Genomic DNA, 17,759 nt, shown 5'->3' with positions numbered 1-17,759 from the left:
TGTCAGTGTTTTCAAAGCACTGTGTAGATACCTGCCTGGAAGTACGTTATAATCCCTCACGATCCCTGAAATACTAAATAAATTTTTAGCTACAGCATTTGAAAAGCTGTTTGAAAACAAAGTGATTCTCTGCCTGATTCTGGAATTGTTTTTCCAGGACTACAATCAGTCTCATGGTGATGGGCAGGCAATATGTTTAAAATTCTTGTCCAAACCACTTAAAAGTCAGAATGATGCCAACGAATCCGCTTGTCTCTTGTGTTCAAGGAAAGCCTCATGTTAGAAATTCTATTGTACTGCTGTTTACAGATGGCTTTGCCTGAAGTATGTCTTCGTGTCAGTTGAGTAAGCATAAAAGTCATTATGGGATGGTGGAGAACATCTCATGATACTCTCAGTGTTCCTTAATTACTAAGTTGCTCTTGCTCTCTTCCCGTTTCTGAAATACATTGTAAGCATCATTTGCAGAATCTGTGGCATAATTTTCCTACTCTTATTGGATTTAATTAGCACTTTTGTTTTTCTTTCTCAGCGTTCTCTATATTTAGCTAATAAAATAAATTGCTAGCTTCTAAAGGGTAGTGGCATGGAGTCTAATCTTGGATTCTGAACTGTGGTTTTAAACTAATAGAATCAGGCTCATAGAAAAGGGTCAGCTCTCTTCATGCAGTTACAGAAAGTAGCTTTGGAAAAGCCCTGTAAAGTCTGTCATTAGCTGATGTCCAGAACAGATGAACGCTTAACTTGAAAAGGAGTATTTTTTACTTGCCATCGCTGTAGTTCCTGGTCCATATCTGTAGAATGAAAAGTTGTTTCTGCCCCCGTATTACCCAAAATAGAAGAATTGTGATGCTTTCACAACATGTAGGAGTTGATGTGTAAAACCCTCGATAAGTTTGGCTCTACAAAGCTCTTTGAAGTAAAGGACCATCAGCGGATAGGATTCAGAATAGGTAAACTGTTCATCTTTGTACTCGGAAGATCCAGTTACCCCCCTGGTTATGGGAAGGTTCAAATCCTCCTTTTCAGGCTCCTAGAAAAGCTGCGGTGGCTGAAGGCAGCAGTGCCAGTCATTGCTCCTGCGCAGATGAGCGCCCGAAGCTGTGAAGTGACCTCCTGAGGTCCCAGCCTCCTGCTCGAAGCAGGAACGGTAAGAGCTGGCTGCTCCAGGCCTTGTCCAGCTCTGCTGAGGCTTTTTACCAGCTTAGGATTTGGATGGACGCTGTCCCAAGGGTGGGGATTCGTTAGTGGGCATGACTTGGTCTTTACAGCGCTCTTTCTCTCGCAGAGTCTGTCCTCCCTCTCTGCTGGCTGGAAGTGCTGCTCTCTGGAAGGTTTGGGCATTAAAACTGAGGCAGAGGAGAGTGAAAGCTCTGAGCACAAGTGACTTCTGTATTTAGCTCTTTGACAACAGAATCCATGCCCAGATTAGCATCAATTTTTGCATCTTGAGGTTTTAGAGCACATTTTTGAGGTGGACTCTGATACTTCATTCCAGACCTCCTGACATTCACTAGTAGGGATTGGAGGCTTTGATATCAGCACTAGGTTCTTCAGAGCTTATTTTGATTTCTGGTCCCCTTGGGCACCATTCACATTTCCCAGTTGCTTAACATTAAGTGATAACTGGTGTGTGGTGTCAGTTCTCTCCAGCCCAGTGCGGTGGAGTGCTGCCGTGCCGATGCTCCCGGGCTGGGGGCAATGCCGCTGCCTAAGGAATGTGGTTCCCAAACTCTGCCCCTGGCTTTCCCAGACGCCTTCAGTTTTAATATATTGCTTATGGCGATAGAAAATTAGTTTCCCATAGTTTGTGGACCTGTAACTATAGGGAATTTTCTTAAACTAGTGCAGTTTGCTGGCTTTGAGTTTGCTAACGTGTATCTGTGAATCATCTTGCAAGCTTACATGAAGATTACCTCTTCTTTTTTTTAAATCTTGCTACCTTTTACTTAACTCTTGACTCTAGTTCCTGTCAAACAGCCAACACCATTCTATCATCTTTCCATTGAAAGTGTTTAGCTCATTTGGGCGAGTTGAGAGATGTTTCTGGGATATTTGTGGGACAACTCATTGCTGGCATTTAAGAAATTACCATGGCACCTTTGAATTCGGTAACGGTAGAAGCCTTTAAGCCAGTAGTGAATGGACCTTTTCTCCAGCTGACTGGTGGAAACTGTGAGAGAGATCGATGGATCTTGGGCCAGAAGGATGTGAGGTAGTGACAATCAGTGATGACTAGATATCGAGCGTAGAGCTCTCTTTAAATCATTGGAGATTGAGTAAACTCCACAAGAACTCAATCCATGCTATACAGGCAGAAGTAGATAAATTAGAGCACAGCAGACAAATCCTATGTCCTCTGAAAAAATTTGCTGCCTGATTTTCTTTGTCTTCCCGTGGTCACTGTATGTGGCAAAACTAAGTGGCAAAGGCACAAGCTACATTCCCCAAAGCTCCACCGACTGTGATTTTGGAGCTTTATGGATCATCTAAGTATCAAAGGTGAACTGCCTCAAGTCAAGGCACCTAGATTTGCCATTAATGTCTTTGAACGTTGCGAAACTCCACAAAATGTTGAGGCAATTATGGGGATAAGTTCCCCTGGTTCCCCTCTGGCTGCTGTACCCTTTCTCAGGCTATTTACAACCATTTTCTTAGAGCGTTTCTGCATGTGCTTTTTTATCTGTCAAAAGACTCATGTGTTCAAAAGGTCTGGAGGAGTTAGTGAGGCTTTCAGAGCGTGTAGTCAGATACGTTAACTGAAGTTGCTAGTTCTGTGGTTTAGGCATGCGGGGGGATGACTGTACTTTGTTGGGAGTAATGAGGTAAAAGCAATATCATGAGGATGAGAGAAAATGAGTAATAGAATAGAAAATAGAAAAAAATAGAAAAAGGTGATTGTACTTATCATCTGAGAATACGTTGGGTCTTGTCTCTTCGGAGGATCTCAGCCTCAGGCTGTTCTTATGACGCGATAAGCAGCTGCCTATGACTCCAGAGCCAGAAGAGGTAGTGAAGCTTTGCCAGTAACTGTCTTAGGCTGCTGTTTATCCGATGGCCTCATTGCATGTTTTCCTTTGTGAGCTGTAAGCACAGCGTCAAATCAATCACCTTGAAAAGTTTATTGTCAGAGGCTGCTGTTGGGAAAGCACCAGCCCTTATGCGCTATACGTTGTTGTCTGTTTATGGTAAACCCGTAGCAGACCATCGTGTGTATAGAACAGACTAGCAAAACTGATCACACGAGGCAACCAGGTAGGGGCTGAGAACCTGTAAGTATTCCAGTAGGGTTATTTCTTCTATAATACTCTGCAAGATTAAATGCCCTCCCAGTTTCGTTCCTTACTTAATAGGAATGTGTCTGTTTAAACTCTGCAGGTATTTTTTCTTTGCTAAAGGTGGCAGGAAGAGGTATATCTGGTGAAGCTACTAGTTATGCTCGTACTGCTGGCTTGACGATTTTAGTTGCTTAGTAAAAATATTAAGCTGCTTGCTTGTTTTCTACCTCTCCTACAGTGTATAATTGGACAGTTGACGAGGTGGTTCAGTGGCTCATTACCTACGTAGAGCTGCCACAGTATGAAGAGACCTTCAGAAAGTTGCAGCTGAGTGGACATGCCATGCCCAGGTCAGTGCTCACTGCATTGTCTTGTATTCCTCCGGGACGTATGCCAGAGAGGAAAACAGGTTTTAGGTGGCTTATAACATCATGTGAAGTTTGTCTGTGTGCACAGAGCCAAGTACAATACGTGTTGCGCTGCAGTTATGTTCTGAGGATTTGGCTTTGCACTGCACCCTTCTCTGCAGGGACCGACTTAGCCATAAGTGAAAGTGTATCTGTTGTGGGCGAAAGGAGACGTTGCAGTCTGAACTGTGTGATGGTAAATCTGGCCCTTGCTGGTTGGTATCCTAGACTTCATCCGACTGACTGTCTGTGCCTGAAGCTACATACTGAGAGCTAAAACCTTGAACTGGAACAAAACAGTTCTAGGTTGCAGCCTGGCTCTGCCATGGGCTTCCTTTGTAGCCTCAGTGAAGTCATTGGATTTCTCTGTCATTGTTCATCATCCTTAACAACGGGATAATCTCTGTTTTATTGGTCGCATCTAAGTAGAGTTTAAGTTCCTTGTTAAGGATTACTTTTGTTATGTGTTTCTACAGTACTTAGCACTGATATATGTTGATCTTGATTCAAGCTCCTCAAAGCTCTAGCAAACAAGAATTTTAAGCCTTGCATTCCTTGAGTAAAACTTGCTTTTTAGTTAGTTGACTTAAACTTATAACAGACTTTAAAGGAACTCAGTGCAGTTTTTTGGGGGTCAAGGTTATTCTCACTGAGAAGGGGCCTATAAACTGACTGCAGAGGAGGGATTAAACAGGGAGTAAAATAAGGTGTTTGGGGCAGTGCATGGTATGTCCAGTTTTTCTTCCATATGAGAAATATATTCTTGTGGTCTGTGAAATAAGATGTCAAAGGCAAGCAGTACAGATTTGATTAAAAAAAAAAAAATGGGCCGGTAGAACACTAAAATGATCAGTTTTGTTAGAAAGTTAGAAAGTGACGTAGGTTGTCAGGATTAATTTAATAAAAATGGCCTTGCTTTTTCTTCTTGATCTCCAATTAAAGCCAAAGACACTGCTTTTTGCTCAGAGGCAACGTTTTTTGAGGAATTTCTTGTGTCTTGATACCCTAATCGGGCAGCGTTCTGGTCTTCCTCCTGTAGTTCTCATGTTACTAGTTTTTGGTCGGTTTTTATTCCAGATTAACGTGGCCATGCATACTTCTTCTTTTACAGGTTAGCAGTCAACAACGCTACCATGATGGGAACTGTTCTGAAAATGACAGATCGAAGCCACAGGCAGAAGCTGCAGCTGAAAGCCCTGGACACTGTGCTCTTTGGACCTCCTCTCCGTAAGTAACACTGCAAACTTGACTGGTTATTAAGGAAGGGGAAATGTATCTGCTCAGTATCGAATAGCAAAGATCTATCTAGGTGAACCAAACTTTACCCGGCTTAAGGTCACCTAGGTAAATTGTCACTGGTATAATTAGCATAAAACAAAAACAGGTTACCTCCGGACTGACAGTAGCTCTGTAGCCCTGGGAGGCATCCTGCCATGCAGTGCTGTGTTCCTGCCTCTCATGGGCCTCCTGCAGGAATGGGAGTTCATTACCGTGCTGGGTGCTCTTGCGTCGGTAGCTTAAACCTTTCTATTAACTGGAGCGTCGACCACGTTGCAGAGCGCTGAGGTTTGCAGCAGTCCCTGGAACGATCTGCGCAGAGCGGAGCTACCCTGTATCCTCACACGGAAACTGCTCTCAGGTTGGATCAGCCCTCTGCCAGGGACACAGGTTGCAGATTGCCCTCATCATCGGAGTGAGTGGAATAGCAGTGTAGATTAGATGAGAAGGCATCTGAGGATGAATGAGGGACTGAGTTCTTTTTGATGCTGATTATAGGCGTCTGTTGACATGGTCTGGAAGCCCTGTGATCTCTATCTCAGTGCTGTTTAGGGTGTTCCTTCTGCATTCCTTCTGTCTGGCTCATGTCTCCTGTCTTTTTATTAAATGTTCCTTCTGGGGTGTCTCCCACTTATTCATGTTTTTCTCATTAGCTTTTGATGCTTTTGGGAGGTGAACAGAAACCTTGCTTGACGGGGGCCTGTTTTGCCGGATATCATGCAAACGTGATGGCTTTTTAGTGCGGATTGTATTGCCTGTACTTGTTTTGAGCCCTCTTACATAGTCCTTCCCATTTAAACTGTCTTGGGTCCACTGTGCGAGAGGTTTAAAATGAACACAAGGGACTGCTTTCTCAGCACAGGGCAGTACGGTGGTCTGAATGCAGCTTCGGGCTCGGGAATTCCTGCATCTTCCATGATTGCTGACAGCTGGAAGTGTGCACCATTGAAAATACCGTTTTATGCTTCCTCTGTTCTTTATATGCTTTCCATAAGCATCTGCTACTCTCCACTGTTAGGATACCGGATAGGATGTGCTTTTACTTTGCACAGTGTGGATATTCTTACAATCTTATAGAGAAGCTGGGTGTTTTTTTTTTTTTTGCTTTTGTCCAGCCTTCCCTATCCGGCTGCCAGGGCTGCCCGACTTTTGACCAGTCGGAAGCGATGCGGAGCTTCCATTATTCTCTCAGTTACTACTTTCTTGGGTTTTTTTTAAGTTCAAATGTTAGTGCAGTCAATTCCTGTTTTCGGTCTGTGTCCAGATTCATCAGAAAGGTGCGGTGATGCAAGTACCGGTAGAACTGGCTGCTCCGAGTGTACCAAGTGAAAGCACTTCATGAGGCTTGAAAAAGATACGAGCTGGCTTAATTAACAGTCTGAGTTACATAATAACCATTTTGGCTTCCAGTCATTAAAAACTAGGTATTTCTTCTTATACAGTTCTGCTTTTATTATTTCCTTTCGGCCTGCGCTGCACGGTCTTTGAGATATTCCACTTCGTCACGTGGCTGTAATACGAACTTCTGATCATACAGGATTAAAGGATGCCAAAAACGGTGCTGATTGCTTCGATTCCGACCAGTCCGCGTGTGTTACGGATCTTGTCATCGGTGTATGTATCGGGGTATGTGAATACAGGAAACGCGCTTTAAATTTTAGCTGAAATAGAATACTTTTGAGAAGGTCATTTGTGTTATTTGCTCACTAATTGAACGTATTCGTCTCCAGTTTATACTGAAGTTTATGGCGAGAAGCTGTTTATCTAAAACGAATTCCCTAAGGAACGGATTGCAAACCAGCTGGGTTTTCCACGCCACTGGCAGTCGGCAGTGTTTCGGCAAGCGCTGGGTCACCTTTTACGTTGCAGAAGCAGTGGTTGCTCAGTGGTGGATTTAGCGGTTTCAGATACGTTCCTCTTACACTGCTTTTTAGTCGGTCAGTTGAAGACGGCTTCCTGCCATCTTTGCTGCTGAGCGAGCCAAGCTCCCAGCGGAGGGCTGTGGCTCACAGACGCTCTCTTGAAGGTGCTTTTATACCTGCTGGGATTAGGGATATAGAAGCACTCGAGGCATTTAAAAACAAAAAAATCGGTCTGGATCGGACCAATGTAGCTGCTTACCTCAGATTTATAAAACCAGAGCCGTCTCATTGCGGGTGGGGATTACAGCACAAGTACCAAGGTGTTATTTCTCCTTATCTCCTTATCCTTATGGGAAACGTTCCCGTCTTGAAGCTAGAAAACTTGTTCTCTGATGGCTCTTGCAATTTGTTGCAGAGGCTTTGGCAAGCGTCGCGTAGCGGACTGGGGCAGCCGGCCGCTCTGCTGCCTGCTGAGCGGGCTCCTGCAATTCCCAAGAAGACAGAATTTCTGTGCCAGGCTCTAGACGTGTGATTTCCTTCTTCAATCAGATCTTTTCGCTTTCAGGGTTACGGTTCTGTGAATTAATCCAAGTGCCAAAGAGGGAGGTAAAATCATCATCTAAGCGGGATGGAGTGATTGATTGCTCTGTGTTCCTTTGTTGTGTTGGCTTGGGCTTAAAAAATCATCTGTGAAAAGTGAATTTATATTTTCATTACTTAAAACTAAAGTAGCAGACACTCGGCTGTACACCTTCCAGGCACCACTGAGCTATCGTTTCGGGTTGAAACGCCGGCCGAATGCTGCCTACGGAGGTTCCGAGGCCGGTGACTTCTCCTGGTCGCCTCTCCAAAGGCCGATAAAGTGAGACCTCTGTGTGGCCAGCGAGATTTCGGGAGATGTTTTTTGTAGTTCCCCTTCCCAGAACGGAAGTCTGCCGTGCTTAATTCAGTTTAAACAGCTGCGCGCAACTTAACTTAGCAATTTGCTAAGTCAGTCTCGGATGTCTCTTAACTCCCTCTCCATAATTACTGTGAGCTGCCAGGAGGAGCAGAATCCGGGCAAAGGGAGAGCTTGTCCCGGCCCCAGGAGGAGCGCTGCACCCGCTGACCGCAGCTCCTAAGGCAGAAGAAATGGGAATAACGCCCGAGGCAAACACCGCGGCCTGAGATCCCTGAATGCTGTTTTGACACTGCGTGCTGGTTCCTCCAGTCCCGAACTGGTAATGCCGATTCCAGCATTTTGCTCTGGCAGCAGTGCGAGATTGAGGTTTCTTTGCTGTTCTCCTCGTCCTTCTGATTTTTGCTGGGGGTCATTAGTTGTCATCATTAGTATTATGCCTTTAGTTATTGAATATCTGTGTTCGCATTAACAGAAGCACGGGGATTGGTTGCCCACACCTCTACAAGGACACATTTGCTGAGCAGGATGCGGCACCTGCTAGAGGGTTGCGGAACGAACCGACCTTTTTTTGCTTTTCATTAAGTGTTTATTATTCCCCCCATCTGGGGTGGATGAAGCCATGTTTCCTTTGGTACAACTGCTAATATAGTGGATTTGTTTCCCTTCGTAATAATTAAAAGTATATTTGACAAGCCATTTGAGACCTGTTGGAACATTATTTGTTTAAAGCAATAGCATTTCTTAACCAAATATCAGATTAATTTATCGCTGTGAGATTTACTATCCACTTTAAATATTTACAGTTAACTGAATTGTGTTTAGATTACCTGCCCCTAGATAGAAAAGCAGCTTTGTCCCGCGGAGAGACTTCATAAATGACTTCTCTGCTTACAGATCCGTTGGCTTTATTGTACAGTTTAGTCCGTTCAGGTGACGGAAGCACCTGTTAAATAAGCTGTGGCTTCATGTGCTTTTTCAGAGACAGTAACTGTAAAACTAAAAACCCAACGAGTGCGGTGATAGAGAAGTTTGGTTGGAGTTAGGATACCCTATTGGCCTTGAAAGTCAGCAAATTTATGAAAGACGAGAGGTTCTTTGCGTGGCAGAATGATCTCATGGGCCTCCTGCCGAACGGAAACTGGCGTTCGAGCGCTCCGGAAGGGACTGAGACTCGATGGGGACGAAGAGAGAAATTGCAGGTGCCATCAAGGAAATTTTAAAAAGCTGTTGGCTTGGTTTGGGTTTTTTAAGAAGGGAGGCTTGCTTACGTTTTCTTTGATGCTCTCTTACTTAGAGCAGCTGCTGATGGGCGGCCTGAGAGGGAACTGAGCCCTATCCCGCCCCGTGCCGAGGTTTATCCTCTTCCCTTGGTTACGCGGGAGAACGTCTGCCCCCAACGCGGAAGGCCACCTCGCTGCTCCGATTCATTCACATGGGGAAATTCAGAAATTACCCATTCCTATGTGTCGGGTATTTTTTCTGATATTTCAACTTCAAACCAAGCAGTGTGGAGTTTATGGCCTATGTCAGTTTTCTTTTGTTATCAGTGCTTATGTAAATTGCTGTAAAATTGCTAATTTACTAATAACCCAACCCGTTTTTCGTGGAACTTTTTGTTTAAAAACTGAGGCTTCGAGTTTGCCTCTTGCACGGTGCGACTCTTTCGCTGGAGGAGCTCGAGGTCGCCGCTACGTTTTTGCTGTCGTGAACCTTTTACCTTGCTCCTGTAAAGCACAGGGCGGCAGCGTGCCGCAAAGCCGAGATGCAACGCGGTCGTCTTTCGGCGCGCTGGGGAACGACCGGCGTCTTGGGCAAAACTGTGCCCTTTCTTCCCTCTTCCCCCCCGAAAAAAGGAAATAATAGAGAAAATAAAGAAATAATAGAGAAAGGGGTTTTCCTCAGTGTGTGCCGCTTCCTCCTGCGTTTTTGTAGCTCTGGTGCGTCTTCGGTTCGGTCTCGCAGCGGCACTTGCGCTCGGGGCTCCGCGACGGGGGCAGCGCGGACCCCAGCCCCGCGTAAAGCCGCTGGCACACACCCAGGGATGTGCCGGGCTTCGTGGATGAGGGAGAAACGTTGTGTGATTTTAAGCTACGACAACCTGGAAGCAAGCGGTCTGAGCTTAGCTGCCCAAAAAATCCCCTGGGCGCTTGCTGCAGCTGGCTTCTGCCGCAGCGCGGGGGGTTAAAGAGCTAAAATAGCGGAGAGCTCGGGTGCAACGAGTTAAAAGGAAGCGAGAAAACAGAGTGAAAGGTGATCTCGTTGCGTTGCCGTGGCGATGCAACGCCGCGAAGGGTCACCGTGACAACCCTCTCCTGTAGGTGCGTTTTGGAGGAGCGCAGGGATGAAGTACCGATCCGACCCGGTGACGGATGCCCGTCTTGACGCAGGTCTCCGGAAAACGCTTACGCCAGCCGGGCAGCGAGCAGAACGCTTCCCCGTCCGTCCGAGCGCTCGCTTGGGCGCTCGCGGCTGCCTGCGTGAAGAACGAGCCTCGAATAATTACTGCCCAATTAGCCGGTTTCCGCTAGCTCTTTTGTGGATGACCTGTGGTAGAGCAAGTCGCTTCACTCCGGGGTAATTAATGCCTTTCAGGGTAGACTAATTAGGCAAATGGTGAGTAAAGCAAGAACAGACAGTCTGGCACAGAATAACTTTTCTGGAATAGCTATTCTTAAACGGTATTTTTGTCAGCTTTCCTATATTGACAAACTCTTAAGCGGTCTGCAGAATTATCTCCTCTTTTCTATACGGGTTGGCTTGTAGTGTTTACGTGACGCTCGGGATAGCGTGTGGATGTGCCGCGTGCAATTTCGATCCAACCGAGTGCAGTTCTGGCATCTAGAGCGTTTGACGGCGCTACACGAGTGGTAGTTCCTACATACTGAACATTAAAAGATAATCTTGTGATTCAGATACGTAAGACTGAGAGCTGGAAGCCGGGGAGTGTGCGCTGTGTGGGCCACAGGCTCACACTTTTGGCTGTAGGTGTATTACTTCTCTACGACTCCATTCCCCAATCTGTGAAGGAGACGCAGTAATTGGGATTTTGACTGAATCTTTTGAAGTTGTGTTGACACTTGGAAGGAAGTAGAAATATTAATTGAGCCCGGGAAACATTGCATCAAATTTTAAATGGTTGTTTCATGGCAGTGTCAATGTGTAAAATGACTGATGCAAAGATAACTCCAGCATTGCACACTCCTCTGCATCTTTGCAGTCATCTGATCCTGCACTTCACCGGCAGTTCTTCTTCCAGTAATGGTTCTATTAACCTCTGATAGAACCCGCTAAGCTTTTTACTTAAACGTGATTTAAACTGTGTTGAAACTTGAATTTAATAATTCATTTGCCAAATTCTGTGCACGTATGCAAATTCTATTAGTACTACCAGGAATTGGAGGGGGGGATGACATTGTGTTATGCACAATGAAATGATAAATATTCCTGAAAGTGGCCTAATGAAAGGCCTTTCAGGAAAAAAAACAAAAAACAAAAAAACGCTCATTTGCTATAGTGGCTAATGAATATGCTTTATGGCTGTTCATTTGTGAATAGGTAATAGTTCCGAGAGCTACATTTGTGGAAAAATTATGGGTAGTTTGTGGCAAATACTGATTTTTGTGAATTTTAGTACAGAATGTAACAGTGATACTTTTCTCTTGTCTTTCTCCTTCCCTTCTTCATCTTCCTAAAGTCCGTTTGGAAAGTGCAGAACGCTCTTCATCCTGCAGCCGATCTGGTCTGCAAGATTGCGTGCTCAGTACTGCAGGCTGAATCTGAAATATCGCCAGAGCTTTCACAGAGTAGGAAAGCATGCAGCCCATAGGTAAAACAATAAGTTTCTGATTATCTGAAGATTATTTCAGATTATTTATTTACCATTCTGTGAATCACTTAGTTAAAGGTAATGGCAAAGGTTTATTTTAGAGATACTAGCCCTGGCAGACTAGATACTGCTGGCAGGTGATGGAAAGAGGGAAATCCCATGTTTAAAGCAGCCAAATGACGTGCATGATCTGGGGACCCTTCCTCTTTCGTGGCTGCAGAGGAGACCTGCAGAGAAAAGCCAGCTTCACTAAAGTTAACCTCTGTTACCCATACTCTTCTTCCCAGGATCGAAGACTTTAATTCTTCTGGTGAATCTGCAGTCTCATAAAGTTATAGAAAGCAAAAAGGCTAAGTTTACATCTAAGCTGAGTTTTCCTTATTATTCCCTTATTCGCTCGTCCTTAGAGAAAGCTGCTGAGCAGTGAGGAGGTTTGTTAAGTGCTTGTGTAGTTTAGCTGAGGACTCCTGGTATTGGAAGGAGTAAGTAGGACGTGAGTCAGCGCGAGGTGGGTCTAGCAGGCGTTTTGCTGGGCAACTCCTAATGCTCCAAGCTAAGGCAAGTTTATACTGCGTGACGAAGGCGGCAGTTGTGCCGGCAGGTTAGTGGGCAAACAGGCAATGAGAACGGTGAAGGAAAGCTTTAATAATTGTGCCGGGGTGGAAAATGGATTGGCTGACTCGTTCAGGAAATCCTAGCAGTTTTTTGAAAACATTAAAAAAAATAAAATAAAAAAAGGGATTAGAAATTACATATGTGCAGAAACTTGCTGGAATCTACTTCTGGAAGAGGATGTTGTGATTATCCATCCGGAATGGGAAGCGGGACCAGTATTAATCCTGTTTATTTCTTTAGTGTTGAACTTCCAAGTGAATGTGTTCAAAGAATGATTAAACGCTTCTGTGGTGCAGTAGATGATGGATTATATTACCTTCTTAGGTAATAGAAGGGGAGAAGGCACTTGGATGGTCTGCTCGCCATTCCCAGGGAGTCAGTCCTCTGTCCCCTCTGGGATGCCCCCTTTTTTAATGTTGGAGAGAGCACCCCGCGTGCCCCGCTGCAGGACCAAGTCAAGCCACGCGCGGTGTGGTCACCACAACAGGCTTCTCGTCCCGCTTCGTTGCGTAGGTCAGGGGCAGGGCTGCTTGACAGCTACCCCCAAACAGCCCCAATCAGGTGGTTTGCTTTACTTTATATTCTTTTTTTTTTTTTTCCCCCCCAAGTTCCCAAATAAACAGCCTGCCCCCAGTTTACTCTTTTCCCATTGGTCCCAGTTTTGCTGATTCTACACACTTATTCGGTAATTTTGGCTGTGGTCGGTGATCCCGATAAGCCAACACCCCCCTTTCACATCTTTCGGCATTCCTCATCCGGGGCACTTCCGTATACTCCCCTTTCACCCTCTGTAGCATCCAGTAATTTCTCCCATTACTGTCTTACGGGCTGGGTGGCCAAGCACGTCTCCCTTCCGCTGTCTGCAACGGCCGGCAGCTGCCCACGTTGTTCCCCTGTTAATTTAACCTGGGGTGCGGGCTGGCCTTCTGCCTGCACGCCTCACTCAGCACACGCTGATAAATATGTGCTAAAGTATTCCTAAAACAGTTCAGGCTGGAAGGAACCTCTCGGGGGTGTATAGTCCAACCCCCTCCTCAAAGCGTGTTTATTTTCACAGCTAAGCAGGTTGACCAGGGCTCTGTCCAGCTGCGTTTTGGAAAATCTCCAAGGATGGCAACCTCGTTCAGTACTTAGCCACCATCGCTGCAATTTTTTTGTTCCTTGCCTGATCAGGATTTCCTTTGCTGCGGCTCGTGGTCTTTGCCTCTTGTGTTTTCCCCATGCACCTTGGAGAAGTCCGCTTCTGTCTTCTCTCTGTCTTCCTGCACTGCCACTACCGGGCCAGCTGGCTTCTAGCCTCTGCTCTTGAAGGGGTTATTCAATTCCAGGAACAGTTCCTATTGGGAAAAAAATACCGTTAACTTACAGAAAAAATTGTTCTTTGGAATTGGCTGAAGCAGACACAGTCATCTGATGGGCTTGAGGTGAGCAGACACCAAGGTAAGAGAGCTCTGAGTTTGGCGCGTGGTGGTTCATCGTACGTGTTAGATTGGTTACCTCTCCTGCCATACCGGTTTCTTGAGTCAAACAACTTTTAATATAGCTGTAAGGAAATAAGACTCGGCGTTTGATGAGGCTGTTGAGGTGTAGGCTTTGGATTCTGTATGACCTGCAAGCGTTGTTTTCAGTGTTACATAGTAAAAAGTCCTTATTCTGTTGTTGGAGCTACTTGAACTTGAACAACTTGCTTGTTGGAGCAACTGGAGCAACTTGTCTCATTTGAGAAAAGATCAGGGGCAGATTACAAGACAGTGCCGAACTATTTCATCTGCTTTTGAGAAAAAAATCTACCTCCTGGAAAAATTAGCTTTTACCAGTGTCTGAAAGACACTGAATTTGTGGGAGAGCAGATCTTGAGCAAGAACCTTATTTTCCTTCCTTCTTACATTTATGTATCTATACGATGGATATAGTATTTCTGTTGCAGTAGTGCAACCAACCTCTTCATCCCCCACAGGAGCACGGGGAGAGGATCCGTTCGGGTCCCCCCGGAGCCGAGCGGTTCTTTCTTTACGCTGCTTCCTTACACGAACGCTATTAATCCTGTAATCAAGTGTCGGGCGCTGAGAAAAGCTGTAGCTGGGATATGTGGCCGCTTACTGACTAAACACTGCATGTGACAGATGGCACGGATTATTGTTCAGCAACAGATTATGTCAACTGTAGAAAATCCCTGCGGTAAAATTCTCAAGATAAACCTCTTTTGTTCTATTTAGCCACATAAAAGTCGCACAGTTCTTCATAAGCTGTATCAATATTGCTGAACCGTGATTTTTTTATCTAACCAGTTTCTGCTGAAACGCCATTCATCTTTTCCTGACGTAAAGGAGGTGATTATTCCTTCGTGTCAAGCACGCCAGGTTAAATTGAGAGGGGTAAAGAGGAAAGGAAAGCAGCACGAATGTCTCTCTGTGCACGGCAAGTGTCCTCCGTTCCCAGGAGGTGACCCCCCGGGCTTGCCGTGGAAGCAGAGTTGCTGCTTTGCAAGGGAAAATACTGAGTCTATTCCAGCTGGAGGTTTCAGTCGGAAATACGTGAGAAACGGTGAAGTAGGATGTGATTTAAACTGCGAGGCTGCAGCACGCAGGAGTCCCTTGGTTTTCTCATAATTCTCCCGTGTAGCGTCTCTCTTCAATACTGCTCTCTGAGCAGAGGAATAAGATGTGCTGCATCATCCAAGACTTAGGTGAACGTCATGTTGACTGAAATCTGTTTATCAGATATAGTGGAGGAGAGTCTATATCCTGATTCAGCAGTCTTCATGCTTTCTTGGTAAATACTCTGAATGTTTCTGATTCCTCCTCTGTCTTTGCCCATTGAGAGCACTACTTCCTTCCCTGCCTGGGACAGCAGAGGCAGAAACAGCAAGTTATGTGCTACCCTTGGGGTACAGTGCAGCCTTCTGTCTTGCTCCTAAACTGGAGCTATAAAAAGAAGTTGACCTCATTGAAGATTTAATTTTTGTGTCATATTCATGTTTTTTTTCCCTTTGTTCTTCAGACAGCCTATCTTCTCGAGATAACTTTGGTTTTTACATACAGAATGTCCATTATGTAGCATCAGTATATTTCTGCAAACCTAGGAGACAGTATTTCTTTACATCTGTTTCTTGTCCTGGCTTATGCATATTCCTCGTTTCTGGCTTTTTATCAACTAGAATAATTCCTACCAGCCACAGATGTCAACAGCCCATTTGTGTAGCTCCAGAAATCATTTTTCAGCTAGTGAGGATGACCCCATCAGACTAGTGCACTTCCAGTCTAATTGCGCTTGCGGAAGAAAGAGAGCTACAGAGAAACCCAAGGTAAACTGTGACTACTGGGAGGAAAAAGTCATAGCGTACACTGCGACACTGCAACCAGCGTCAAACTGGCACTTTGACACAATAAAAGTCACTAAAAGTAGTAGATGCCACTGGTAATTAAGTCTATTTAATGCATCTTTTATGATGCAGTTGCAGGAGTCAGAGTGTATGCATCTGTCATCTGCTCCTAGTGGGAAAATCTGCTTAAATAGCTTCGTCTTTTTTCCAGTTATGGCAAATGTCAGCGGTTCTTTGCTTAAAAAAACAAAACAAAAATGCAAACCGAAGACCTAATACAAGGGTTTTTCCCAATAGCAGGTTGAATGCCCTTACTGTTGTTACACAGCTAGTTTTCTCTCTCTCCCTAACGAATCTAGCTGTATGTCGTCATCTTGGCCTTTCACTCGTGTTTCAGACTGCATGGACCGGAGCTAATCTGGAATTCGGTCTTCTAAGACTTCACTGTATTTTCTACTTTCGTTCTTTAGAGATGAAGTTCTCTTTTCTTGGCTTCAAGCCTTTTGTGAGCCTTCACTGTGCTTGAATATCTTGCAGGTTTCCCAGCTGATGCTGCCATTCATGCTGCTCGGCCTACTCATTGATTTGATATATGATTTACTTTGCTGTCTTTTGCAGGCTTGTGTATGTCTTGTCCAATTTATATGTGCCCACATAGTATGTGACGATACATCTTTTAGATTGAGCTGCACGTGCCTTTATGCAGTGCTTCATCTGAGGCTTTCAACTGTGAATGCTTAATTTTGGCCTAACCCTTTTTGTGTGTGCATATCTTTGTATTTTTCTTAATTGTCTCAGAATTTTCTGTCTATGGTTTGTAACCGAATTGTTGGTGAATCCCTGTATCAGTTATATGAAAGGCTATTAAAGAAAAAAGGAAAAGAAATGTTGATCTAGCCTATCTTCTTTGTTTGACAGAGATATTCTTATAGTCCTCTCTGTTACTCTTTCTTTGCTAGGGAATCCCCCGTGATATAGAAGAACGTAAAAACATACCTATTTCCAGGCAACCCCCTCCAAATACTGAATAGTATCAAATACATCTCTCTTTTTCTCCCGATTAAAGCTAGTCACCATCCTCCGTTTCCACGTTTTCCACTTCATCAGTTTGTCATGTTTTGTGTACCTGGAGTAGAGTGGGTGTTTTTTATTATTATTTTCCTCTTTCATCATCTGTAATTTATGGATCTTGTGTCTTGAACCAAAGTAGAGATTCACTGTGAGTCATTTGGGGGTGAGTTAAAGCAAATGGCTTGTGTATCTGTACTTGATTTCACTAAGGCATGAAGAGATTTTAAGTGGAATAAAATTTTTCCTGCCTCAACTGTGAAAGTCCTCATCCCTCCAAATGACAGAAGTAGAAGTTTTCTGTCTTTTTCTTAAACATTAGATGAAGAGACCTAACACCAATTATTTCTCAACAGCCAACAAGATATTTTTAGATACTCTTGTGAGACAAAATCTCAGTTTCTCTCTCAAATTTACCTGATTCTTGAGTTTCCTGAGGAAAAGAGAAGGGATTCTTATGCCTTTCTATGTATCCTTCATATTTTACATCTTGGATCCCTCAAAATAGCTATAAAGACCACAAATGCTGTCTTTGTGGAGTAAGATACATGTTCTGGGTTATAAATTAATGTATTAATCTGTTGTTGGGGAACAGAGTGGTTGTATCTGTTAGTCCTTTCTGCTTGAAAGATCCATTGTGTCTTGTATGTGGTTCTTCCACTTTTCACTGCCTATGGGGGTATTTTCCTGTTGTACACTATACCCAGTAAATACTTCAAATGTGATCTTTTAGAGCCTCGACTGTCACTGTGATACGATACAACCAGATTTCAGATGAAAAGATTTATGACCAAATGAAAAAAGCTGGTTAGAATATTCTTCTCTTGCATTGTGCAAAGTTGATGCTTAGACCTAAGCATTACAAAAAGCATATATCTTAATGTATTGGCAAAACCCTTCAACGCTCTGTCATTTTGAGGGGAGAAGCATTGTTTGCTTTTCAAAAGCCATATTGTTAATTGTTTTTTAATGTAGCAAAGATGAACTTGAGGCCCTGGGGGGCTCTTCGATCTACATGGAAATGCTGGGGAAGGTGGTGACGTCACTTCAAATGAAGTCGAAATTTCTTATTGTTAGAGATCCGTTTCAAATTTAGTATGGTCGACAACTTTTGAAAGTCTCTAAAACTTCAAGATGGAAAGGCTTTTTGGAGAAACGGCGTGCAGTGAGAGCCCCACAGCCGTCTTCCTGCTCCTCCTCTG

At 44.4% G+C, this 17,759-nt stretch overlaps 1 protein-coding gene across 9 annotated transcripts in view; it reads left to right on the top strand.

The window, feature by feature from the left end:
• The window catches only part of STIM1 (stromal interaction molecule 1), a 109,958-nt gene that overhangs the window by 58,562 nt on the left and 33,637 nt on the right, over positions 1-17,759 (top strand). For all 9 annotated transcript variants that reach the window (XM_067304406.1, XM_067304071.1, XM_067304342.1 and 6 more), the window contains 2 exons: positions 3,517-3,628; positions 4,797-4,912. In XM_067304406.1, the coding sequence (XP_067160507.1) occupies positions 3,517-3,628; positions 4,797-4,912 (228 nt within the window). The remainder of the gene's footprint in view (positions 1-3,516; positions 3,629-4,796; positions 4,913-17,759) is intronic.

Source organism: Apteryx mantelli, chromosome 1, assembly GCF_036417845.1.
Source record: "Apteryx mantelli isolate bAptMan1 chromosome 1, bAptMan1.hap1, whole genome shotgun sequence".
NCBI classification, from domain to species: domain Eukaryota; kingdom Metazoa; phylum Chordata; class Aves; order Apterygiformes; family Apterygidae; genus Apteryx; species Apteryx mantelli.
Note: the sequence above shows the minus strand (reverse complement) of the source record. Positions and strands in the feature narration are given on the sequence as shown.